The sequence below is a fragment of the Fringilla coelebs genome, assembly GCF_963513975.1.
Source record: "Fringilla coelebs genome assembly, chromosome: 1".
Taxonomy (NCBI): Eukaryota; Metazoa; Chordata; class Aves; order Passeriformes; family Fringillidae; genus Fringilla; species Fringilla coelebs.
The window spans coordinates 52,731,750-52,759,615 of record NC_140028.1 but is presented as its reverse complement, the minus strand read 5'-3'; the positions used below and the strand labels follow the sequence as shown (position 1 = coordinate 52,759,615).

The 27,866-nt window shown below is 38.2% G+C and overlaps 1 protein-coding gene across 1 annotated transcript; it reads right to left on the bottom strand.

Moving 5' to 3' along the window:
- Positions 1 to 27,866, bottom strand: VAPA (VAMP associated protein A). Its single transcript, XM_084211322.1, has 6 exons — positions 27,619 to 27,866; positions 10,814 to 10,966; positions 8,130 to 8,233; positions 6,085 to 6,165; positions 3,563 to 3,739; positions 1 to 2,653 (listed from the first exon to the last, which is right to left on the bottom strand). The coding sequence occupies exons 1-6, from the start codon at positions 27,692 to 27,694 to the stop codon at positions 2,495 to 2,497; spliced, it is 750 nt and encodes a 249-aa protein (XP_084067448.1). The 5' UTR covers positions 27,695 to 27,866; the 3' UTR covers positions 1 to 2,494.

Genomic DNA, 27,866 nt, shown 5'->3' with positions numbered 1-27,866 from the left:
TTTCAGGAACAAAGACAAACAATTTAATCCATATTACATAATTCACTGAATACAGCTGATCTCATCCAAAGTGACTCCTGAGAGCAAAATAGTTTTAGCATTACATTTTATATACAGCTATGAAGGGATTACGGGAAACCAAGACAGTCTCCTTAGAGCATTACTGAGAACTCCGGTTACAAGAGTGCTGTACACTTGAAAGCATCACTTAAACCACGACCAAAGTTTTACCATCAACTTTTTTCTTATTTATGAAAAAAAGTTATTTCATTCTGATTTTATCATTACTTTTACCGTATTTCTGCTGCCAGATATCAAAACCTGAGTCAGCTGCATTGAACAATGACTTTTTTTTCTGGTTTTAAGTCCTCTAAGTGCTAGCACCTTTGAAAACCTCCACACACCACGCTGTAAACATTTTAAGATCTTCCAGAGGGTTTTGTGTGGTTTTTCTCCCTTCAACGCAGGAATGACTGCTCTATCTGAAGAGAACTACATCCTGCACAATATTGCTTTCGTTATTTTCCACGTAATCAGTTTGGAACAGGCTATGAAAGTTTGATGTGGAAATGTTCTGTTAGAGAAAAAAAATCAGAAGAAATACACCATTCTGAACCAGCGGAACCAAAATAATCAAAACCTTAACACAGTTTTTTCCAGTCAATAGGATGGAAGGAGACTTGAATGCAGACACTGGAACAAGTAATTGGAAACATCAGTGCTTGCATGCTTAAGTGAAAAGATAAGCAGTATTTCCATTTTCTCCATCATCTTCCTTGTACATGTGCAAGATTTTATAAAAAAAGTTTATCACAGAGAGCTATGACAGAACATGATGTAATTAAAAAAAAAAAAAAAGCAGTAGAAATCAAAGGCAACCAAGATAACGTACATCTTTCCCAGAACATTTTTCTCAGCTACATAAGGTGTGCATATACCAAGGTCTAACACACTTAGCTGCACCACATCAAGTCAAGCTGTCCAAGTGCATACACAATTTTGCTTACAGGAGTATACCTCTTCCACAATTTTTCAAGTTTACAAGTAATTCCCTGTATTGGATTATGCTTACTCAGAAGTACAGATAATACTTTGTTTCAATACTACTGTTTGTTTTTATGACATATTCAGAGATGAGGCAAGACGTAAGATTAAGTGCAGGGAAGCATTTCAGACCCCAAAAATGCAGTTTTTTAAACTTAGCTATACATGGTTAAAACAGGTAGATCTGCCAAGAGTTGCATAAAATTATTTTTATTTCCCAAAGGTGAGCAACTGAGCCAAAGGTGAGCAACTCAGCAAATATCAACTCTTCTGCATCATGGAACTCACTACGAGTGTCTGAATGTTCAATTTGCATTTTTTAGTATCTACAAAGAAAGAATTATAAACTGAGTAAGTTAATATATGTGAATTAAGTACCCTTAAGAAATCAAAGAATAATGTTGACTCCTGGAAGACACCCAGAAGATCCAAAGATGGAACAGAAGGTTGATTATTACACTCCTGCACAATCCAAGCAAATTGTTAATATATTGAAAACATTTATGTCTGGCATTTGCACCTGCTGGATATCCAAATTATTCTGTCCCAAAACAAGTTTGATAACCATCTTCTTTGTAGCTGAAAGCAGACAGAAAACAGTTCATTTTTTTAAACAAATGGAATGGAAACCTTTTTTTTTTCCCAAGCTTCAATTACAACAGTCAAAGCCAGAGACTTAAGCAAATAAACTTCAAAATAGCCATTTGTTACAAGTAGCAAATTACCATGAACAATGAACTTGTTAAGAATCCCCTCTAAAAGCACGACACACACAAACAGGCTACCCAGCAGAAAAATCTGTTAACAATTTTATTTCTTTTGTCATGTTAAATATTATGGGACAGGACTGTTAAGGATGAAGAACTCTCAACAATGCCTCACAAGGAATAAGAAAGAAATTCTGCCATGATATTAGCAAAGTAAGGTAAGGAGAAAATTTACACAGTAAGAGGCACCATTTCCCCCAGAATACCTCTTGTCATATTCCTGAATGAGTGGGATTAGCAATCTAATAAATCATTTGTCAAGAGGTAACAGCAACAGATAAAATTTTAAAGGATTATTAAAATAACATTTACAAGACTCTGAACAATTTTCGAATTCTTATTAAAACCACAGAAAGAAAGAACAATTCTTTATTTATGAATTTTCATAAAGGACTGACTGTGCAACTGATACCTGCTATTGATGACTGAATGTACAATTTTGTCCAGCAGCTGAACAGTTTGTCTTTTCAGATTGTGTTTTCTAACCGTGCGAGATCATTAAAGGCAAAGCCTGTTATGATGCTGTACACAAGAATGGCCACTCGGGCCATACTACCCATGATGTGGTAGGTAAACAAACCTTTTTCTGGCCAAGAGAAAACAAAAAAAAAACAAAACAAAAAAAAAAGACAAAAACAAAAAAAGGAAGCTGCAGTTTTGCACGCTTCTCTCACTCATTCTTTCTACAAGATGAACTTCCCTAGAAAGAATCCAATGAAAATGGCTGCAATTACAACAAGAAGTGAAGGAAGAGAATTAGAGCCATTATCTCTGAGGGCCAAAGCTGTGGGTGATCCAGATTTATCCGAGTGCGCTACCTTTCTGAGCCTCAAGCCTTCATCCTAAGGGGAAGAAAAAACACAGATGGAAAAAAACCATAAATAAATACATCACTAGGATAGTAAAGCTGAACTCAAAAGGCCATATTTACTGGTGAATTTTTAAATGAAGTTTAAAAAAAACCCTCAACACATACAACATTACATCACACCAAAATCCAAAATATGAAGGTAGAAAACCGTATTTTAAATAAGAACCATAATTCACTAGTCTCTCTGCTTAAAAAATACACCAAAAATCTTGCTAGGCCCAATGAAGCATTTTTGGAAGGAGAAATATCTGCTTTGTTTAGTGTCAATGTCATCAGAATAACAGGGGTGGAGAGATATATTATTTCATAGTTCTTTAAAAGGCTATCATGGCCAATGGAATTGTCAGAACTGTTCCAAAAGCAAATATATAGAAAAGACACAAAGTCATGTATTGACTAGTTACCGGCCATTGAAATGACGCCTTTACATAAAGGTACAAGAAAGTAGTGTTTGCTTACCTCCTCTGGCCAAACAATTGTTCTTGTTCACTAGCTGTTTGTAATACAAAATGTTACTGCTCTAGATCTCATTCATTATTAATGAAAAATAAAGCACTTTTACAAAGCTACTAATTCAGTGGCTTCAAGTAACTAAGGTCACCTTAAATAGATGAGGTGACCTTAAATAGGACCACTTCATTTAAGAAGAAAATTATGCAAGCTTCAATGTCTCATCCGTGACAATCACAAAGTCTCAATCACTGACAAGTTCAAAATATACATTATACACAGGACAGTAAAGTCATATTATGAATTATCTTGACATTCTAACAGCTTTATCTACTTGCTGGAATATACATCTTTTGGCCTAATTAGAAACCAGAACTTTCAATCAAGAAGACTGAAGCCACTTCAGTATAAACGTGGACGCAGAACTTACTCTCAGGTGCCGATTTTCATCTGTCAGCTTCATAATCTCTGCCTGAAGTCTTTTGCACTCCTCCACAAGCTTCCTTGTTTCAGTGTCATTAAGTGAAACACTATGTGGTTTTGGCATCGGTCCATCCTGCTTAGATGTGTTCAGTACTGGGGCGGATTTGCTTGCATCTATATCATTCTAAAAACATCAAGAATGATTTGAGAATTTACTTACCTAGAGAAAAATCATCCACAGCTTAAAAGTGAAACAATGAAGCTACTAATATAGTTTACAATTAAAATGAGGTTTATAATTACAGTAAGCTGAACAGACACACTGACAGTTCAATTCTGATTAGCTCAAGTATTAAAAAAGCAAGAGAAGATTGCACTGTTTACCTGGTACTACACTCTACTGAGATACAAATTAATATTTTAGCTCCTTAACACTGACCCAGGAGCATCCAAAAGAGGGCATAAAATACACCAAAGAGCATTTGAACTTAGGGGGAAAAAATAAGAGCAAGAAAGTAATCCTGCAATAGTAAGAAACAAAAAGTAAAATCAGAACAGGTCATGTCACAAAATCCTATGAAGTATGTATGACACAAATGTTTTGTGCTTATAATACCTTTTAGTGAAGGAAAATAAAGTGCTGCACAAACATGAAAATTAAGTCTGACAGCATCTGAAATACACATAACTAATTTTGAAGAGTCACAAAAAGCTGTGAAAATAACAGTATTAAAATTACTATCTAATTCCCACAGCTCTGCCCAAAACCACACAATCATAGAATAGTTTGTGTGGGAAGGAACCTCAAAGAAGATCTGGTTCCACCCCCTTCCCCCCCAGCCCACTACAGACAGGGACAATTTTCACCAGATCAGATTGCTCAAAGCCTGATCCAACACAGCCTTGAACACCTTCAGAGATGGGACATCCACAATTTCTCAGGGTAACCTGTTCCAGTGCCTCACTACTTCCTGAGCAAAGAATTTCCTCCAAACATCTAACCCAAATCTTTCCTCTTTTAGTTGAGAATTATTCCCCCTTGTGCTATCAGTATCTGCCTGCGTTAAAAATTCCTGTGATGAGGTGTCCATGGAGCCTTCTCCAGGCTGAACAACCCCAGTTCTCTCTGCCTGTCTTCATAGGAGAGGTGCTCCAGCCCTGTGAGGATCTTCATAGCCCTCCTGTGGACTTGCTCCAGCATGTTTCTTATGCTGGGAAACCTAGAGCTGCACTCAGGACTCTCCAGATGGGGTCTCACAATGGCAGAGTAGAAGGAGGGAGAATCTCTTCCCTTGGCCTGCTGGCCACGTTTCTTGTGGTGCAGTCCCAGATGCAACTGGCTTTCTGGGCTGTGAGCACACAAGGTAGATTCATGTCCAGCTTTTCAACCATGAGAACCCCAAGACCTGGCAAGCCTGACTGCCGGTAAAGACTGAGGCAAAGAAGTCAATGAGTACCTCAGCCTTTTTCATATATGTTGTCACCAGTTCTCCTTTCTTGTTTATCAGGGGGATTCACTCTCCTTGTCCTTTCTTTTCTAACATATGCCATACTTACGGAGTCCCTTCTTGTTACTCTTCACATCCCTTGTCACATCCTATTTCATCCGTGCCTTAGTTTTCCTGATCCCACCCCTACACACCCCCAAACCATACCCCTGTACTTCCCAAGTCACAAGTCCAGCTTCCACTGGCTGTGCATTGCCTTCTTACTCAATGCAAGGAGTAGATCCTTGCTCAGCCATGCCATTTTCCAGCCTGCTTGATTTCTTATATATGAGGATGGAGAGCTCTTGCACTCTAAGAAAAATGGCCTTAAAGAGCTGGCCCTAGAAGGGCCTAAAGCCCCTTAAGAGTGGCTGACTTTTTAATTAAAGAGTAAGCTCCTCTGTCCCTAGGGACATTTTCTTAGGAGGAAGTACAAAAGGAGACAGTTTTGTATAGCCCATTACATTTCTCTCACTACATTACACACTTTATAAAATTAAAGCCAGAAAGTAGACAACTAAGTGCTTTGATTAAAAAAATATTATGCTCAACCTGTATGTTTTTACTGTTTAACACACATTTAGGAAGCTTACACCTTCATCTCATAAATTATCCTTACCAAAAAAGAAAGAAAAAACAGTAAGCCAACCGCAAAAACCCCAACCACAAAGCAATCCCTACATCCCCTTCCCCCCAAGATTAAACTGAGATTACATCTGAAAACAAAAAAGTATCAAAATAGTGGAATGTAGTTTTTTGGCACTGCTCTCCATTGCTGGAGTTTTTTAAGATGTGGTTGGACAGAGTGCTCCCTTTGGGACAAGATCTTGAACCAGATGGTATTTCAAGGTCCCTTTAAATCTGGGCTATTCCATGATTCTATGAATCCTTAAGAAGTTATATACTGAACACCCCTCCTGTCTAATTTAGTACAAATTCCATTGATTCATTTAGTCATAAAATCAAGTAAGTTAAAAAAAACCCTGAAATTTCTGTGAGATCCTACCAGTCAGTATAGGACAGTTTCTTATTCCTTACTTACCAGTTTATCATTTTCGTTGGGCATTTCAAACACACATCTCAATTTGGAGTCCATCAACTCATCAGGTTTCGCTTCTTTCCACTAAGAAAACAATTAATACAGTTATTTAACATGCTGGACTCATGCAAACATCTCAACAGTTCATGAGCTTGCTCTTAGCACTGACCTCCTATACAGCTGAATACCATGCTTACCCTCCCTGCAATTTTCAGACTTGCTTATTAACAATGCTTTTTGTTCACACTCACTGCTGTGGAGTGACAAAAGCTAGAGATGGTTATTTAAGTCTGGAAATGAAAAAGAGTAAACTGAATGCAAGGATGGATCCATCAGAGGTTTTTATGACACAGGCAGGGGACAATACAGTGGTTTCTTAACACACAACAAAAAACAAATAGCATCTGAGTCAGTTTGAGAAGTTCTAACCCTATTATGCCTCAGTAAATGTACTGCTTATATCCCATCTTGAAAGCACTGATTTTAAATAAAAGATTGAAAGACACCTTTTAGTGACTCTGCATGTGTTCTAGAGTAAATTTCTTTAGTTCTTCAAATTTTAGACTTTTACCCACTTTCTCCTTTTACTGCATATTATGTGACAATTTGGGCCTAGAGAATTTTTCAAAGCTGTTTATAAAAAAAATTTAAATTTTAATGGTTCTCAGTATATTTAAATAACTAAACTATGCTGGAATCTCTCTACTCCACTGACAATTAACTTTGAAAGCATGCACTTCATGTAGTTGCCTTAAATTCTTAGGCTTAAGAGACAGGTCTGAAGTCTGCAGCAATTTTTCTAACAGGTCCTCCTGTTACCTTATAGGTGTTACAGATTCAAATATTCAGGTTTTTCATAACACGCTTCCTATTTTTTTTTCCAGCAGTATTAGTTATATAGTAACTTTTAACTACAATTAGTAATTTTCTGCAAGATCTGTTTCTCAGTACTGTATGCCTGAGCTCACTAAGACAGCAGTTATTTGAAAGGTATTTCTGAAGTTGGTTTTTATATCCTCACCAAACAGGCATGTTTCATTTACTAAACATAACCAAAAGCTACTAGAGCAGATGAAGAAAAACAAACCAGTTCAAAAAGGCAGACAGATGTTAACATTCACTTCTCCAAAGCTTCACAAAATCTAGAAGGCTTTCCACTGCTTCCAGTGAAGACTGGTATCACAGTAGTCTTTGCCTTCATATAAGGGGACAGAGCCCAAAAGGTCTCTTGGATTTCAGCAATTTATAAAATCTCATTTTTATCCTTTGTCTCCCCTCTCCTTCTCCGCCCTGAGTGAACATCAAATGCATCTCTGTGAACCCAGGCATTACTTAAAATAGTTTGTAGAGTTAGAAGAATATGCAACATTTACTTCCACCTTAGGACATACTTATGTGAGTCCACATAGACACTAGAAGGCATGTTCTGGCAACAGAGGGCTTCATTCCCCTTGGTGCCAGCCAGTAAAATCAGAAACAGGCACCTTCTGAACTAACAAGCACAAACTTACACACCTTCTTTCTGGATCTTGCATCAGACCAACTCAGCCTAAGAACTAAAGCTACAGCATGTTCTATTAAAACAGAAAATAAATCTATAATTTGTGCTGTGTTTTAGCCAGCACTTGGTATCTTGTAGGGAGACACATCTTAGTCTCGAAAATGTTTTAATTCATTATAATCCCATTCAACATTTCACTTAAACATTTTTCGTACCAAAATGAACCCATTTACATACAGCTTCAGGCTTGTTGTTTGAATAAACTCTTGATTCCTTCAAATTCAATCTGTTTATCCCTTTTAAATTAGCTGCATATAAAGGTATAATATGCCCATATTTTAATACTGAACTGACCTTACCTTAGACTCACTCCTATTTCCATTCAGTAACCTCTATGTTAATCACTACAGGCAAGTCCTAAGAGGTGACCTTGTTAGAAAAAACCCAATTCTTCAAAAAGGAATTGCAAAAATGTGAATCATTTCTAGTTAAGCCAAAATTTTTAAGGAAAAAAATACATCAGCCATTTTACTCCAATTTGACTTACCACTGCCTCCATATCTGTAATATTTGGTGGTGCATAGGTTGTTTGTACCATAAACTTGTGTTTACTCTTCTCATTTGGGTCATAGTCAAACGGCTGCAGCATTACTATTCCAAAGGAAAAAATAAAACCATGATTCTTAGCTAATCGCTACAGCAAGCATGTACATACAGCAACCGCTTTAGATTTAGTCCTCATTGAACAGACACTGAAAGTTAAAATGCAAAGGCAGTGCATACACTGTAGAAAAAGGGACTGAGAGGTCAGAGTCTGGTGTAGCTGACATGATTATTTCTGTAATTAGTATAGGAAAAGACATTTCATATACAAATACAAATAAACATCCTGTAAAAGAGACCAAAAAAAATTACATCTAAATATGTGTATGTGGGAGTAGACATGCAACTTGATCTACCAGAGGATGAGGACTCAATGAACTGGAGAGATAAATTATTTCACAGTGTACATACACCTGTCTTCCACAGAATGGGAATTTCAGTTCAGTATATCTTTATACAAAATTAAGAGAAGCAGAGGCAGTTTCACAAAAATATTAAAAAAAGTACATGGAGTCCTACAACAGTTACCTATATATGTACCTATTTTATAGCAATGAGAAAGCTATGGCAGAGATACTGATATAGCTAGAAAAATATTAACAAGCTACAGTAACAAGCTGTGAAGGAACAAGAGTAACATGTATATTATGAAAAAAACCCAACAACAAGCAATTGCTGTTAACAAGTTAACAGCAAACAATACATGACAGGCTAATAAATAGTAAACTTAGGGTATCAATGTAAAGAAAAACAGCTCTTACGGAATTTGCATTTCTGGAAAAAAAATGAAAAAACATGGCTGAAGAAGGTTACTTAGTGATTCACAGCTAAAAAGTAATAAATGATTAAAAAACATCAGTGGACTTCCTTAAAATGACTGTCAAATCACATTTCCAACAATGAATTTAAAAACTGGCTTGGCTGTGAATCAGCACAATGCATTAAACAGGCTGAAGACAGCTAACACTACCCCAACATTAGTTTTGAACATAAGAGCTTCAGCCCACATTATCCTATAGTTATTTCTCTCTGCACAACAATATGAGAGAAATCTATTTTTAATTATATGAAAGATGACTCAGCACTGAAAACATTCAGCTGAGAGACTGATGAGATAAACTGGGTCACTAGAAAAATAATCTGTGCACTTATCTTAGCAAATGACCCAAAAGATATTATATGCCTAAAAACAAAAATATGACGCTGACACTGTGGGGAAGAGAACTTAGTTCTGAAAAGCACCGTGGAATCACTGTAACTAAACAATGGCACTTGAAAGCATCTTGAGGTCACTGTAGCTGAATAACTCCATGAGAATCCAGCAATACAGAAATAGGCACATCAAAGACTTCCTGCCATGCCAACTGAAGACTCAAGCAGTGTGACATGTTTCCCTTTATTGGAGATCCTGAAGCCACAATATTGTTTACAGCTGCAGTACTGACTCATTTAAAAAACCAAAATATTTAAGCTTTAAAAAGATGATTTATAACTATGAAAACACATGGGATGTAATCCCTCAATCTATTCAATTCCCTGAAGAGAAATGCCAGCAAGATCTTGATTGTGATATTGAACTACCCAGTGGAAAAATCCCAGATACCAGGTCAAACACACAGCTAAGGCAAAACGGCTGTAAGTTGAAAATGGAAATAAATAAGTTTTTAACTATTTGAATCTTAAATCAATTCTCAGTAAAATCATCTTTCATCCCCAAGTCAGTGAAAAAGTACCACGAATCCAGATGCTGGACTGCCCATGGTAAGCAATAATGAAGTTTTAAAGGGCCCCATTCTACAGATCATATTCGATTAGAAAACTCCTACAAGGAAAGTTAATCTAAGGTTTTAATCAGTCATAAACTTGCCTTGCATTCTTCTTAACATAATTTAAACATATTACCTGAAGACAGTTCTCCAGCTTCTTTTAAACTTCCCAAAGTGTGTATGAATGTGGATCTGAAAAGCTCTGAGGATTGTCCCTTATTTTCCTTTTGCTTTCCTACAGAGGTCTCCAACAGTTCTAAAAAAATCAGTTTTCTAGACCTAGGAGATCTAGGAGTTCACACCTGTATTGCCTGTGATATCTACAACCTGAATTCTCCTTATTCTAGGGACTCTACCACAAAATGCTCAGGAGAATGACCTAAAAAAATCATTTACCAAATCTGCAGACTAGCATCTAGTCTTCCCATTTACTGGAGAAAAACTACGAGGTACAATTTTAAACTATGTTTTTCTAAAATGCTAGGAACTATGAAATGTTACACTTTAAGCATATCAGAGCAGCCAAGAAATGTTCTACTTCAAGATACAAACATGAATATAGTAGTCTGAGGCAAAGGTACTGTTAATGTCACTGCCCATTTTCAACTTGCTTTTCCTCTTTTTAGAGAACCACAAATAAATGTGACAAAGGCAAGTATTTCTACATGGAGGATTTTTTCATGTATCATTGCAGCTCTACATCAAGTTGCCATCACACTAATGAGGGGAATCCTTTCTATTTAAAAATAAAGAAGTTTTTAAAAGCTGACATACTTCAAACAGTCTTCAGGATCAAGCACTAGGGAACTGCATCCAAGGCCTTAAGAACACTTAACCTACAACTACATATATTTATTTTTACCTGAAACAATTACAGATGATCCTGGGTCAATAATTCCACTGTTTGGCCTCACGCAGTATCGACGTGGTGCTGTGGTCTTCACTTTGAAGCATACTTTTCTATCTGATGGATTTCGTAGTTTAAGATTTGTAGTTACTACATCTGTAAAGGGACCTGAAAAAAAGGTTGGTCTTTTTAAAATATACACACATCTCTGGAGAAGAAATCTGTTTATACAGTACAAGTAACTCTTAAAATACATCTTGTTGCCAACAAACTGCTAAAAGCAAGTTAAATCATATACTGCTAGGCACATACCCTGCGTTACATGCAAAGAGCGCTCTATCACCTTAGTTATAACAATATACATTACAGCAATCAAGAACTCTTAAATACTACAACAGACTCGAGCTGCTGGCACAAGTGGTTCATATATGCATATGCTATTCCTACACACTCATTCTTAATATTTGAAGGTACTGGTCACATGCAAAAGTAAATTTCACTGAATTGTTCTTCAGGAGTAGAAGTCACACATTCTTTGGAACTCTTTCAATTGTTTAAAGAAAGAAAACATTGAGACTAAAACATAGTCACTGCTCTTGAGATTTCAACTTCTTTCTGTTTCTGACCTCCTATAGAGTTAAAAGAACAAGGTATCAATCTCCTCTTTTAAACTCAAAATAAGCAAGGGAGATGATACTCTGTTTATCCATGTACTCTAACTGATCCACAGAAAAGCAATAGTTGCTATTGTAGTTGAAGTTGCTATATTTATGTATTCAATGCAGTGTACTCTCTAAACTGTATTTATGTTAAACCTTCAGGATAGGAATTCCTTCCAAGTCTGGACTAGAGGCATAATTCTAATATCAAGCTGCAAAAGCACATCTTCCAGCAGAGATCACCTTCATGCAATGCCACACAGTAACAGCACAAAAAATAAGGTTCACAGCATTCTGAGCAGTGTTAATCTTCCTTACATTTGTGTCATCTGAAAGCAAGACTGCAAGAGCTCTATAAAAATGGTGTTTCATATGAGCATGAAATTTATTCAAGAAAATTCCATGTGTATATTAACTTTTAAGAACCTTCTTTATAGTTCTTTGAAACTACATATTAAATAACTACAAAATAATTTTTATCAGTATTGAAAACACAACAACTTTTCCATTAAAAAACTACAATGAAAGCAAACTTCAGATTAAATTGGATGAAAAATATAAGTGATAAGAACAGGTGGTAAGGTACAACAAAACCACTAATTGCATGAGACCTAGGAAGTCAATTCAGAAAAGTCTGAACACCTTATTCCATACAGGAGTCTGCACTTCTCTGAAAGAAAAAGCTCTGCCCGCTATTAAACATGTTACTACACTAGAGGGCTCACTATTTGACTGATGCCTTTACTTCTATAACTCATTCCAAGTACTTGATTTTGAGAGAGCATTAAACAGTCCTAACACAAAACACCAAAAGATAAAGACGAAAAAGAGAATCACTGAGAACCAGAATGCTGAGATGCAGATGAAGATTCATGTGAGCTAGGTTTACATTCAGTGAGGTCCTTTGACAAAATAGGAACTGGTATTATTCATCTGAAACTTCACTTCTGATCTGACTCTACATGGTGGATGAAGTAATGCATCCTCTCAATCCAGGCAAACTTGACACAGCCCCCAAGATTTACAAAATCACTTGAAAGCTTCCTGCCACTTATCTTTTTGATTGTTCTTGCATGATCCGGTTGTCTTTACCTATAGAGGGAGATCCAAAAAAAACCTCCCATCACCCATACCACAAACTGAACTAAAACCAGGCAGCTGAATACTCTTCTCATTCTAAAACTGGTGATACACTCATAACACACCAAACATGTATTTTTTGCAAGCTACACACACATTTTTGAGGAAGTTATTATGGGAGTTTTACTAACAACCACCTAAGCTATTAGTCATCTAATAACCACTGCTTTTGCAGTGCCCAGAGGCAAACAGTACTTTGAATCTGGCTTTCAAACTTGAGGGTTACTTTTTTTTTTAATTGCAACTCTAGGCAACGTTAGGTGGTCCGCTTTTCAATCTTCTCAACTACTTTTACTTAGGACACTCTGCACAAAGGAAAAAAAATTACACAGTCCAGAGGCTCGTTTTGAAAAGCACAGTCATCAAGGAGCTATACTATTCAAAACCAGCTTGTTTCAAGACAAAGCAACAGTGAATTTATAAACTGATGATAAACTGGTTCTTAAACTAAAATAAAAGATGTTCTGTTTCTTTTGAGATATGAAAGGTCTCCTCATGCCTGCCTTTTTAAACTGTGCAATAATGAGATAGGATTCAATATATACTTCAAATTACTCTGCTATTTACTGTCAGTTTCAACACCTCAGATAATTAAAAGAAATCTGCTTTTCTTTGCCAGGTACATGAATGCAGTGACCTCCTTTGCATTTCCTGGATACTTCACAAAAAAAAAAGCATTTAGCTCGGGGACATTTTTTAGAATCAGACATTTCTTTCAGAGGTGACTGAAATCTTTCTCAAGGTCTAGAGGATGCTTATGATAGCTTTACCTTTTACTTGCTTTCTAAAAGCTTTAAAGAAAATAGCTGTATAAAGACTCTCAAGACTTGCAACCATCAGATTTAATAAATAGGTGGTAACAAATTGGTGCACAAAAGAAGAGACGACTGAATTTCACCGTTCCTGCAGAACCCAGCTGTTTGGTAGTTTAGTGGCAAACCAACAGCATGGATCTGAGTAGGAACAGGCAGGAACAGACAGAAGGATAGTAAATCAGAAAAAGAAATCTAGTACCTTTCAGAGGAGCTACATGATCTAAGCTAGCATGACATACCCTTCAAAAAAGAAACTGCAACACCTGAAGAAGATTCTAGAGTTCACTATTACGCAAACATAAACACCACTACCTTTGCAGGAGTGGGGAAATTAAGTACAAGCTGGCAGTAACAGCCTAAGTGCAAAAGCCTAAACTACAACTGTTCTTGAGGAAAAATGTGGGGCTTGGGCAGAAGAACCAGGAAGGAGAAATGTTTGGATTGTACTACATAGACTGCATGTAAGCAAGGAAAAGAACTGGCAAAGATGGATACAAACATTCTGCTCATGCATCAAAATGGACAAATGCATACCCACTTCATCTCAGTAAATATTCAGCTACACCAAGGTAGCACTATAATCTCAAAAACTGCATCTCACCTGCTGTTTGCATGATACTCAGGTCCAAGCAGATTTTTATTTAAGCATTTAAATCTCAGATAGGCTTATGTTTAACTGTATACATAGAAGCTGTGGTAATTCAACTAATAAAATCCTCAGGCTACATACCAATGTAACATGATGTCTAATGACAAGAGGTCACTGCTTTATAAACCTGTAATCTCAATCCAATAACCTCTGAAGTCAAGAGCTACTTCAGAGGGGACAGTGAGTTCAATAACTCTCTTAGTAGTGTAAATTCAAGACACCAATTACAGCATCTTCCTGGAATAAAGGTTGTGAAAGTGCCAGTTTGTTCCAACTGGTTTTGAATGGAGCAGTGACAATTCATGCCACAGATTTTCCTGTCACTTTGACTTACAAAGGCCTTAGAAAAGGACAGACACCTGCCTAATCACACTCAGAAATACCAGACCTATCCAAAAACTTCATGTGCGGAGTTTCCATTTCAGCTATCTTGCAGTGCAGTCACCACACAACATTAATGCTGGGGTTGCCTCTGGCAACTACACAGCTTGGACTACAGCAACTAGTGGGCAGGAAGAAATGCCACAAATTCTGCAGAGCCAGTTTCTGCTACTGAAACAGTGCCAAGTTTCCCAGCTTGCCACAAGCTTGCCAGTTACAATGCAGTAAAACCAAAATATACATATTACTGGATAGGTAGGACCTGAACAGAGATCTTTTTCATCAATGGTGTCATTTCCATTTCAGATTGAGGTCTCCTTCACTGTGCCAGCTTCAAAACCCATTTTTCTACCATCTGAGACAGTCAAATATCAGGGAAAAAATGATCATGTGAACACGCCTTCCTAGTGTGGGAAGGAAGAACTTAGATAAACCTCCACAGGCTTGGTACCCTGGCAAAGGTGAGAGACCCATGTCAGAATCTCTATCTGTACAGAGCAAACGAAGCACTTCTAAGAGGTGGGCAGGTTTGGTCAGCAAGAAGCTCCACTCAAAATTAGTAAGGCTGACATAATGTACAGAAAAAGCCTGTCTTAAAATACCACCTCTACATAAAATTGGATAAAAATAAATTATAATTTTATAAAATACACAAAATCTTTGATAATTAGAAGACAGATCACTTGTAGAGTTGTATAAAACATGAGGACGCATTATTTAACAAAATCAACAGCATTCTATGAAACAGCTTGAGTGTTAAGCATATTGCCCACTTCAATTTAAGACAATGAACTGTAGCTGCTGCAAATGCCAATATCTAAGCCGATTCTTCCAGAGAACTTTCTAGTTCATGCACTGAATTAAAGTTTATTTAAGCTGGAAATTGACACAGCAAAGTGATACATTCAGCCACATCCAAAAACAATGTAAGTACACATAAAAAACATACAGACTGGGAAAAGGAATCCAAACTCCTTAAAATGTGTTACAGTATTAACCTCAAAAATATGGGGATAATATGCTTTAAATGGAATGCTGTTTTTTAAAAGCTGCTGCATCACCTTTGAATTTCCAAGAGCACTTGAAACATACAGAACACTTCAATAAACTTTAACTAAAACAAACGCAGGGTAGTTTTCTCTGGGTGCACAATACAGTTAGGTTGGGCAGACAAAGAAAACTCATTTACTGCATTTGACAGTTTGAGCCCTAATAAATGAGAAATGAGCTCAAGTTAGCAGAATAAAAACTAATAGCGATATTGTAAACCAAGCAAGACAGATTTTGAGACCAAGTAAACTGACTTTTCAGATAGACCTGAGAGGAACAGAGTAAGATCTCTAGCAACCTCTTCTGCCAGAATCAAATATAACAATGGAGTAAAGAAAGAGTAAGTTAAATTAAGAAAGCTCCATGTAATCTATATTTGTATGATGTTATATGGAATTTTTTAATTAGGCCAAAATAGAATTGTTTTTCTTTCCCATCATTTGACATAGCAATCACAAAATGGTTGTGGCTGGAAGGGACCTTTAGAGGTCATCTGACCCAAACTCCCTGCTCAAGCAGGGATACCAAGAGCCAGCCACCCAGCACCATAGACAGAAAGGAACACATGCAAGGATAGAGACTCTACAGCCTCCCTGGACAACCTGTGCCACTACTTGGTCACCCTCAGAGTAAAAACGTGTTTTCTCATGTTCAGAGGGAAGCTCCTGTGTTCCACGGTGTGCCCAATGCCTCTGGTCTGCTCATGGGCACCCATCTCCATCTTTGCACCCATCTCCATCTTCTCTTCAGGTATTTTATACATCAGTAAGATTCTCCCAAGCCTTCAGTTCTCCAGCGTGGAGTAGCCCCAGCTCTCAGCCTCTCCTCCAAGAGATGCTCCAGTTCATCATCTTCCTGGCTCTTCTCTGGAGTCCTTCCATGGTTCAATGTCTCTCCTGTACTGGGGAGCCCAGAACTGGACCCAGCACTGCAGCTGTGGGCTCACCAGTGCTGAGCAGAAGGGGAGGATCACCTCCCTCAACCAGCTGGCAACATTCCTCCTACTGCAGCCTAGGACACCAGTGGCCTTTTTTGCAACAAGGGCACTTTGCTGGCTCATTATCAACTAGGTGGCCACCAGGACGCCCAGGGCCATTTCTGCAAAGCTGCTTTTCCAGCTGGTCAGATCCCAACCTGCACTGCTGCAGGACTTTGCACTTTTTGTTGAACTTCGCAAGGTTCCTGTCAGCTCGTCTGTCCACCTGCCAGCTCCCTCAGCACTCACGTGTGCATTGCACCAGGGTCCTTAGACATACTATGTCTAGCTTACTTAAGTATTCCTTGACCAGACCACCTTCCACCAGAGGTACTGAAGGAAAGATGTCTAAAAATGAGAAGTACTTGTGCTCTGTAGCAAGTCAAAACTACCTTGACTATCAGATAAGAAAATCAATCTTAAAATATACCCAAAGCACTTTATTGCTCAAAATCAAATTTTATAGTCCTTTCTGAAAAAAAGCATAGGTGACACAGCTGACATAAGAGAAAGTGAGTGGAATTTGTTTATTTCCATAAATTTGTTTTCAGAAATTAATATGCAGACCTCTGTGAAAAAAATCTGAAGAGAACGTATAACATACATTGCCATCAAACATAAATAACTCCTTCCTTTTGAAATACCAGAACCATGACCATTCAAATACCTTTGCCAACTGGAAGAAAAATCCCAACTCTAACAAATCACCTACATTAAAATTATTCATGGTCTATGAAGCATAATAACTTAGGTTTCATGGATTAATATTTAAACATGAATATGAATGATCAGGAATAATCAGTGGATGAAGGTAAGAGATTAATTACACCTACAAATAACCACGGCTCTTGGGAAGATATTCATATATTAGAGCAGCATTACAGAATCTTTCACTTCTTATTCTACCCTGGCACTTGAGAAACAGTTATGTTTTATCATCAACCTGCATGTAAAATATAGAATGCAAAACAGGCTTTATAAGAAAGCTGACACACCTCAATGTCCACAATTCTTGAGGGCTGATTCTAGGCTACCACTGTTTACAAGGGGTAACATCAGATTTTATCTGAGCTGCCCACGATGACATGCTGTCAGCATTCATACTGCTGACGTGTCTATCATAGATTTTTCTTTCTAAAAAATGCTGAGACAATGCCCATTTTTTAATCCTAAAATAGCTCATCTTCCGCTGTCAAAGAGGCAGAGCCTGCATACGGCTACACAGCTTATTAGAGGTGCTTGTGCAGATGCTGGCACGCAGGCTTTACTGGGGGCTGGTGTAAGAGAAATGGAAGCCGAAACCTTTTGCCTGCCATTCTGACAGAGAAAAGACAAAAATACAACATAGTGACATTTCAAACAGACAAAACATTTCCTTACATGTTTTTTCTGGATCAAAACTTTTCATTCACCCCAGCTTGTGACTAAAAAGATGTTAGTAGCCAAGAAACCACAGTAAAAATGCACTAAGCATCTATCTCAAGGGTAAAGTACAACCACAGATCATTACCAGGAATTCTAATCAAGAGAGCATTATTTTCTTTATATATTAGATAAAATACAGACTAAATGTAGACTGTCCTGTATTTAATGTTAAATATAGGCAATGTTTTTTTTAGTCCTAACAACAACAAAATACCACTAGGTGTAAAATGGTATAACATAGAATAACTTAATCCAAAGATATTATGACTGGTATTTAGTTTAAGCTTTAAAATCTAGCAGCCTAGGCCCAAGTCAGTCATATGAATCTATTCCTGACATTTTTCCTATTGAAAGAGTACCATTACCAAAGGACAATCTGGTTACTAACATCAAATGCTTGTACCTTAAACTTAACCTTCATAATATCGTGAACTTCTTACTCACAATTTAGCTGTACTTGATTATATTGTTATTCTTGTCAGAGACATATTAAGAGCATACTGAAGAGCATACTGGCTCTTAATTCTACTAGGATAAAGTCTTCAGGATCTAATCATAAAGTATTATTCATACCAAAGCACTGCTGAAATAACAAGAACAGTAGAAATATTTCAATGGTGCTTAACTTGAACATTTAAACCATCAAATTATCCCCCCAAAGTCCTGAAGCAACTAATATATACCTGTAATCTTTCAGTATAGATGTAGTTCAGTAAGGGCTATGTTATAAACCCTTCCTGCTAGAGCAAGTATTCTCTTTGCTTGCATAAGGTAGGATATCTAATGAGCTTGATATTTAGAGTTTCTTAGATTTCTAGAATACTAGCATATTTGATCAACAGAACAAATAACAAGTAACTTTAAATAAACAAGTAACTTTTCCCTTTCCTTTTTCCTTTTAAACTTGCTTTGTATTTAACCTGCTATAGCTTACCAGTGGTTTCAGGGATGCTAAAAAACCCAGATGTGCTGATTAAAATATTCAAATATCCAGCAACTTAAAATCCATATGCATTGTCATATAAGAAATCTCCCATTGGCTACACCTAACTGATCTGCATTGCAACATACAAGATACTCTTCAAAATCTATAGCAATAATCAGAACACTTGTAATCCTCTCGGATGACAGCTGGCACACAGACAATCAGTCTTCCCACAGAAGACCTGATCAAAAGCTCTTACCTTGCATTTTTCCCAATGTGCTCCAAGAATTGGGAATCAGAGGCCAGACACAAACCTCGAACAGACCACCAAAGCTGTTGTGGTTTTGACTGGTTTCCTTGAAAGCAATATCCCAACAGTGTAACAAAGTAACTTTAAAAATCAATCAAATTCACATCTCCCACTATGGAAAATAGTCCAGAAAATTCTTAAAAACAAACAGTTTTAGCTGTTGGACTGCTACGTGGTATTCAACTTCGGCTCATAAAACAGAGCCTGGCCAAAACAGACTTGTGTATCAGACATTAAAATATCCTACAGACAGGTCTAGCTGTCACTGCACTGCCTCCCGAACACATCAACAGATCACTGCAGTTTCAGAGTGACTTTTCAGTCTCTGGAAGCACAGGCCACAGGTCTCCATTTCCCAAGCCACTGAAAGCCAAGCACAATAATTTCCTACAGTCACCTGCATAAACAAACACCTGCCTCAAACAGAAGTTGCGTTTAGTCAGTCTTGTCGATCAGGCAGGACCACAAACTCCACTTCCTCATCACCTTCACATCCTAGTACTGAGCTAATGTAGCCACACTTTCAGGACCAGTCAGGTCACTGCTACAGAAGCAGCTGGAATTCCAACCTGAGCTGTAACACAGAACGTGCCTGGTAGATGGCTAGGGGGCATTCAAATTAAAAAACCAAACAGTTTTTACTTTCAGTCGGTCTACTATGTTTACTGGCCTTATTAGCACCATAGTGTTAAACATGATAACATGTTAAATTAACATCATATCCCTATGGACTAGAAATACTAAGTTTATTTCACATACAGAGCAGTTAGTCCCACCTATATAATTTTTAAATTCATGGATATCCCTTTTTACAAAGGAAAAAAAATTAAACATATCTCAATCAAGCTATTCCAATGTCCTGGAATGTAACACAACATACCTGCTCTAGCTTAAGTACATAATTGCGTACCATTAATGTCCTACCAAACTATCCAAGAACATTGTAAACTCATGACCTAGGAGAAGCTTTCTGAAGTCCACATGAAACTAACAATTTTGTAAGATGGTATCTGATGAATTCAAAACTATTTTTGCCCACATAATTTTTAGAAGGTTGTTTCAGACTGACATGATTAAGATTCAGCTAAGTTTCTAATGATCTAAATACATTCACAGCCACTTGAAGCAAATTCATTTTTCCACCAAGTCTATCCTTTAGTCTAGATAGATTTTCTTTTCCCCAGTGCTTACCTTGCTGATGTATTTATAGATAGCAATCAGATCCCCTTTCAGTCTTCATTTTGCTAAGATTAACAAGCTAAAGCTATTCTGCTTCCACTTCACTTGTGTTAATAAAGTTGTCTTTGCATCATTCCCATTTGGGTTCATTTTATCTGACTAGGTGTTGCCAGGGATGCATTCAGATGAAGCTCCATCAAAGCCAAAAACCTTGACATTAATACTTGCCTTACTACAAAATTACAGTCCTGTATTTGCCCCATTTCATGACTTGTCACATTCAGAATAAACCCATGATTAAGTACTAGTCACTAGTTTTACTTCTTTTTCATCACTTCTAAGAAAATGTTTTATTATTAGCACACATCTAATTTTTTTTTCATTCATCACATCTCCTAACCTTGCATTACCAGTGAGCTGCACCAGCATACTCCCACCCATACCAAGGTCATTAATGAAAAATGGAACAGATTTTCCTCAAAAATATATCAAAATGTATCGAAGGCAAGGAGCTAGTGACAGCCAACACAGCTTTATCACGGTCAAATGAGGCCTGACTAATCTAGTGGCCTTCTGCAGTGGACATCAATGGACAAGGGAAGAACTACACGTGTCACCTACCTGGACATCTGTACAGCCTTTAATATGGCCCCCCACAACATTCTTACCCTTAAATTAGAGAGATATGGGTTTGATGCATGGACTGTTAGATGCACAAGGAATTGTCTGGGTGGTTTGTCCAAAGAGTTCCAGTCAAGGCCACAATGTTCAAGTGAAAACCAGCAACAAGTGGTACCCGCATCCCCCAGGGATATATACTGGGACCAGTATTACTCAGTGTCTTCATGGATGACACTGACAATGGAAGCAACATCACCCTTGGCAAGTCTGCACCAAGTGACACCAAGGCAGCGATGCAGTGGATCCACTGGAGGGAAGGGAGGCCATCCACTGGGACCCTGACAGGAGGGAAAGGTGGCCCCATGGGAATCTCATGAGGGTCAGCAAGTGCAAGGCCAAGTGCAAGGCCTAGTGCAAAGTCCTGCACATGGGTCAGGGCAATCCCCAGTATCACAGATAGAGAAGGTTTCAGATCAGACTGCCACATTCTACGTGGGACACTGCATTTTATTCCATGTTCCATCTACCTGAATGTCTTCATTCTTTCCTCTAAGGCTTTGCTTGCTATTGAGGTCAGACCAATTCAAGTACTTGAAGTGTCAGAAAAAGATTTTAATCCAAGTAAGACCACATTTTGAGAAACAAAGGGCAGAAAAGTTCTAATTTTACTATCTTTATAAATTTCATACAAACACTTTATTTTCTTCCTCTTCCATGTTTAATTAAACACATGAAGTCCTACAGCAGGATAATATTTAGCAAACTATCTTAATTCACAAGACCTTGCTCATATAGGAATGAACAGAAAATATCTGTTTTACTTTACATAACCATCTATTTCTAAATACATTCAAATACTAAAATGAAATATGACATCTACATTGCTAAATCATTTTAAATGCCAGGAAATAACTTTTTGCAATCCAAAACAACACTAAAAGGCAAGAGAAGCAAGAAGCCAAGATAACCACGCCTCAAGTAAAGTCTTACCACTTTAAGAAAAACGAAGTTAGTAAAATTCTAACTTGTGTTTATGCATTTTTATTTTCAAAAATACCACATCAGAAATTATTAGAGTATTATTAGAGAATTAGTAGAGTGGTTTTGCTGATTTTTTTTCTTTTTAAAGAAATTAGCTTACACTCACTTATCAGGTTCATCTGACACCACAAGGCTTGTAAACTGACAACTTCCAAACTGGAAAGTGTAATACTTATCTAGTTAGTCAGGGTTGGTTTTTCTACTTTTAATACAATAAATTCTCTTCAGAAACCTTTTCTGTTTGAATTCACGGCTTATAAGGGAAGCATGTAAAACCCTTTAGTGACTGATAGTCACAAAGATCTGGTTAACAAACATCTCCCAAAGATGAAGAAAGTAAAATGCTCACAAACCATGGTCAGGCCAAAACAGGAACAATTTATATTTCCACAATGGACAGTCAGTGCACTAAATATTCTGATCTATTTACTGATGCAATAAAACAGCTCCTCTCAATCCTCTCAAACTTTCTACTTTTCAACCTGGCCTTGAACAACAGTACACTGTTCATGCATAATACAGAATGTCTTCATAATATTAATAAAAATGTCTTGTGGTGATGTAGAAAGAACACCTGCTTATGCTATCAACAAGCAGCATGAATAAGCACTTTATAGTACTTACAATGCAAAGGTGAAGCTTTTATACCGATCATTGGTACACACTAGAAGGACAAGATATGAGGTTTGGATAGTGTTTCACTGTTTAGTGAAGCAACAGCAATATTAAGCAAAACAGAGCCCTATAATTTTCAGGTAAAGGACAAAACTTCTAAATCTTCACTGCTGTATACCTCTATCACCGCAGGAAAATATTTCATTACTGAATCTTAAAACAATGACAAACTAGTTCTGCCAAAATATAATCTAACACTGTAACACACCTGACTTCACAGATCAATATAACTCCATTTTTACAAGGCAGTTTTACATGCAGTCTAGCACAGTGGTAGAGACGATTGCATAACATAATACTTCCTAATAAGCAACACCAGGTAAAAAACATTATCTTTCTTTTTCTTTCTCATCGCATTCCCACAAATCATCCTGTGCTTCAATTTTCAATAACACGTATAATGTACAGAAACTAAAATACTAACAAATACTACATTTGAGCCAAGAAACACTGGGTAGAAGTATACATATAGGAAGACCAAACAATGCCAAGAATCACTCTTGTATTTAAAAGAAAAAAAAGTCAGACTACATGTTGAATACTGAGTCATTTTATTGCCATTATGCAATTCTCAGCCAGTAAAAATATTAACTTAAATGGAACCATTTCAAAGTATCAGAAAGTCACAACTATATTAGTAATCACTTACAACCAGTTTTTCCCCCTCTATACTCCCACTCTTTCAGTTTCAAAAATGCTCATGAATGAAGATAGGTGATTGGGATGTCAATTTTCTGCTATCTTAGAAAATTGGGACATCACAGATTTACTGGTACTTTGAAGAGAGTGAAAACAGGCATAAAATTTGACATAATCAAGATACACACAAGTAAGGCAGTAAGATCACATTTGAGGACTTCAAACTCTGCCTACACCAAAAGGCATCCTAGGCCGATTCTGGCAACAGACCTTGAGGGCAAGGGATGCATTTAACATTGAGCTATTTTTGCCTTTAAATTCCACCTTCTCGATTTGCAGCAACACATATCCAGTGGCTTTCAGTGTTACCAATAGCAGTGTAACGATTACAAAATAACCTACAGCAATATTTCTGTATTATTTAAAAGGCTGTCGAAATCTGCATTTCAGAATAAGCCACAATACTTCAGTGAAGTGCTCTCTACCTCCTGTGAAAAGTCATTTGAACATCCACCAGCTGATAGCTGATTTTATACACTGACAATGCCAGACTATGATGCAGATCAGCAATCAGAAGTGAAATATTCTCTGTTACACTGATCTCTCCTAGTAACTCAACCCACCAAAAAGAAAATTTACTGCACACAGACACATTCCAAATTTTATTTTAGTGTCCTAGAGGAAAAGACTAGCTCATTATTTTGAGATGTTTACAAAGGTAACATAACTGGACTTCACACACTTGTAAGCAAGAACTTCAGTAAAGGATATCAATTTAGAATATTCAGGCACTTTTAGAATCTTGCATTGCTAGTCAGACACCTCTGAATCACATGAAATTCAAATTCTGAACACTGTCTACTAATCTTCCAAAGCTCATCAAATCAACTAGTGTTGATTTTCAATTAGGTGTTGCAGAAGCATGTCTTATGACTGATTTAAACATCTGGAGAAAGCTTTTAAATTTCTTTTTTAAAAACTACCATAATCCAGGATCAACTTAAATCCATGTTACTTAAAATTGCAAAACTGGCTTCTTTGGCTTAAGGAAGAAGGAGTTTCCATAAAAGTGCTACAAATTTTTGAACTTAAAACCTCAAATGTTGCTATTAAACTACACCACTGCTTAAAAAAAAAAATTTAAAAACATATTTATTCACAGGGCACCAATTCCAGAGTCCCATAATCTTCACTGAACTAGAGCTACCAACAATGACTACATGTATGAGTCACAGGAAGAAGACACCAGTAAGAAGATGTTCCACCTTCCTTATGGGTTGCTTTTAAGTGTCTTGTGTTTCAATTCTTCCTATCCAGTCCTAAATAAAACTCCAACAACTTTAGATTTGGGAAGTTAAACAAAACACATTAGAATACAAAAGAAAGCCAACCTGGAGGAGCAATATGGCTGAAGAACCTGGGTACAACACCAGAATTTTGCCACGAGGCAAATTCTCAGTGCTCCATACTGAGTGTCAGAAAGTGGTATTACATCGTTTATCAACGGCCTCTTGGTTTCATCATTTTTAAGTACAATTTTTCCCTTTGTCACATTTGCATAACACTATGAAAAGTACTTAATTGTTTTGTGGGCTTTCTTAAGATCTTCCTGCTAGTTTCAGAATCCGAAGAAAGCCACCTACCAAAGAGGGTCAGAGGGAATCAGCCATGACCCAAACACTATTAATGACTGAAATTTCTAGAACTACAAGGACTATAAAAACAGGATTGCAATCTTGGACACCAAGGGAACTACGTAACGTGTTAGCTACCACAGGACATGTTCTTAGAACTCTCCTTGAATCATGATGAATAAAATTCAAGGATAAATGTATTACAGACCTTACTTTTGCTGACAGAGTAAATTAGGTTTTATTAATAAAAAAAGCAGTTTCATCAGGCAATGATGAATTTAAAGTCTTGTTAACAACTCCTTATGTTAAGTACTACATATCTTTTAATGAAATAGTTGTTTGTAAAGGGGCACACTATCACATTTCACTGTTACCCTAAAGGTCAGCAAATCCATTATAACTTCCTGAGGCAAGAAAACTAATAAAAATATTTGTTCAATTCAAATGTTCAGACTTAAACTGGATCTCAATAATAATAAAAAATGGATGATTATACCAATAAAATAACTTTGAATAATCTACTGCACTGAAAAAATGTGGAGTTTCATTCTTTTAACAAAGTTTTATGCTTTTCCTACACTATGCTACATTTATTCCAAGTCATATATTCTCTTTCTTACTAACCAATTACTTTTTAAAAAGTGACACTCAGAATTCACTACTGTCAATACAATATTCTTCAACACAGTACTTTTGAACTGGGTTAGTTTGTGGACCACAAACCTTTTTAAGCACCTCTAAATAGTAAGCAGTTACAAAATATTTCTTGAGAGTGCACTCAATGCTCTCTCAATTGGTAGCACTTTCTATAGTATATTACTGCAATAATACAGTAACAGAGTGCTGCAGTTTCATCATGCCTCATATTTTGTTTTTGCTTACTTTGCTCTACAGAAATTTTCTTAATATATGCATTAGCCTGAAACCGAAGTTTATGCCTAAAGAATACACATTTCATGCTCTAAGTGCATAAACACACAGCACAATAAAGATCACTGACTGACAACAGCTTCACACAGACAGAATTTCTGATCTAGTATTTATTCTATCAACACACTGTTTCGTATCACATCAATACGGCTTAGTTCCATCTCAAAGACATCTCAACATTTGCAGGCTTTGAATTAGACACAGCATATTTTTTTAATTTAAAAAAATAAATAAAATAATGCATTTTCCCCCAACCCACTCTTGCATCAACCTGTTCTGAACAGAGCATACTGAAATGTGAGTGCAGCCAGACCAGCAGCATTTTAACAACATGAAACCCAAGTGAAAATGAAGTTCCTGAAACGGTTTTGAGTGTGTATGAAAGTGCAATTTAAAAAATTTAAAATTGAAGCTATCGAGAAATTAATATGCATAATTAGACAGATGCTGGGGTTTAACTGACTTGACAGATCAATAAAACAAGTATCGTTTGCTAATTCATCTAAATGCTAGGCCAGACCAAAGGTATTTTGGGGGAATACAGTGCTCTAATACAAACATTCATTTGTTCTAGTTGTCCATGGAAGATTTTTACAACATCATAAATTCCATTCTGTCCTCTAAAACAATGAAAAATGAGCATACTAAAAGTGGAAAACAGAAGAATGTACAGGATTAGGCACGTACATGTGCTGACACCAGACACAACAGTTAAAAACCTAAGTTCACATAATATTAACTACTCTTTAAAAGAAAATTAAAAACTTAAAATAAATAAAAATAAAAAATAAAAATCTAATACTGATTATTCCAAATCTGAAAAGTTGTGAGATTTTTCTCAATGCCCCTTACAGGTATAAGAAATCATCACAAAAACGATATGTTCTGACACGCTTTTTTTTATGCCCTTGCCTTTCAACGATCACTCATTTCTGACAGAGCCCTTCCTTTCACAACTATCTAATTCACGAGGAGAGAAAGCCACAGACACGCACGATACCAGCACTAGCTGGGACCTATTTTGACAGCAGCACGTCAGCAGTCACAGCCATGCGGTCGGCACGCAACACACATAAAACTTCCGAAAGGCACGCATTCCATTTCCCTCATTCCCAGGAAAGAGGCGAGCTCCCCGTTTACGTTCCGGTAGCCTGCCCGAGAGATGACAGCTTTGGGGAAAGGGCGCGGAGCCCTTTGCCGGGCTGGGATGCACCGGGGCGAGGGCGCGGGTGCCGGGCACTGACGGTGCAGAGCCGCACCAGCTCCGCGCGGACACCGGGCCCCAACACGCCTGAGAGGAGAAGTGGGACAAGGCCAGGCGTTGGGGCAGCCTCGTGAAGCTTGAAACCCCGCAAGGCTTCCACCGCCCGCTCCAGGGCCTCTCCTGCCCGCTGCTGCCAGAGGGAGCCCGCACCGCCAGCGACCGGAGAGCGACACCCGCGTCCCCGGGCGCCGCTGCTGCGGGGCCGGGCCTACGAGCGCAACGGTGACACGGCGGGGCGGGCGGGGGCAGGGGCAGGGAGGGGGCGGCCGATCCCACCCGGCACCGCGGATCCCCGCGGGATCCCAAGATGGCGGCGGCCGATCCCGCTCGCCGGCTCGGCGGCGCCCCCCATCCCCCGGCGGGCGGGCAGCGCCCGGCACCGCGGCCCGCCCGCGGGAGGCAGCGGGGAACGCGGCGCCCGGAGGCGGCCCGGCGCCCAGGTGGAACGGGACACCCGGCCGCTGCCGCCCCTCTCCCTTCCGCCGCGCCAGGTTCCCCCTTCCTCACCTTTGAATTTGAGGTCGGTGGGCGGATCGAGCACCAGGATCTGCTCGTGCTTCGCCAGAGCCCCAGCGGCCGCCATCTCGCTCGCTCGCTCCGGCGGGAGGAGGGGCAAGGGGGAGGGCGGAGGAGGCGGAGGAGAAGGCGGAGGAGAAGGAGGAGGGGCGGAGGGGGCCGGCGGTGCAGCCGCTCCCTCACGGCGGGCGGGCGGTGTCTCGGCGCGGCTCTGCGGGCGCTGCCGGCGGGGCGCGGGC

Coding starts and splice junctions, on each gene's coding strand:
- VAPA (XM_084211322.1), bottom strand. CDS start 27,694: ATGGCGGCCGCTGGGGCTCTGGCGAAGCACGAGCAGATCCTGGTGCTC. Junction 8,234..10,813: donor ATCATCTGTAATTGTTTCAG/GTAAAAATAAAT, acceptor CCTTTGGAATAG/TAATGCTGCAGCCGTTTGAC. Junction 2,654..3,562: donor ATGAAAATCGGCACCTGAGA/GTAAGTTCTGCG, acceptor TCTTCCCCTTAG/GATGAAGGCTTGAGGCTCAG.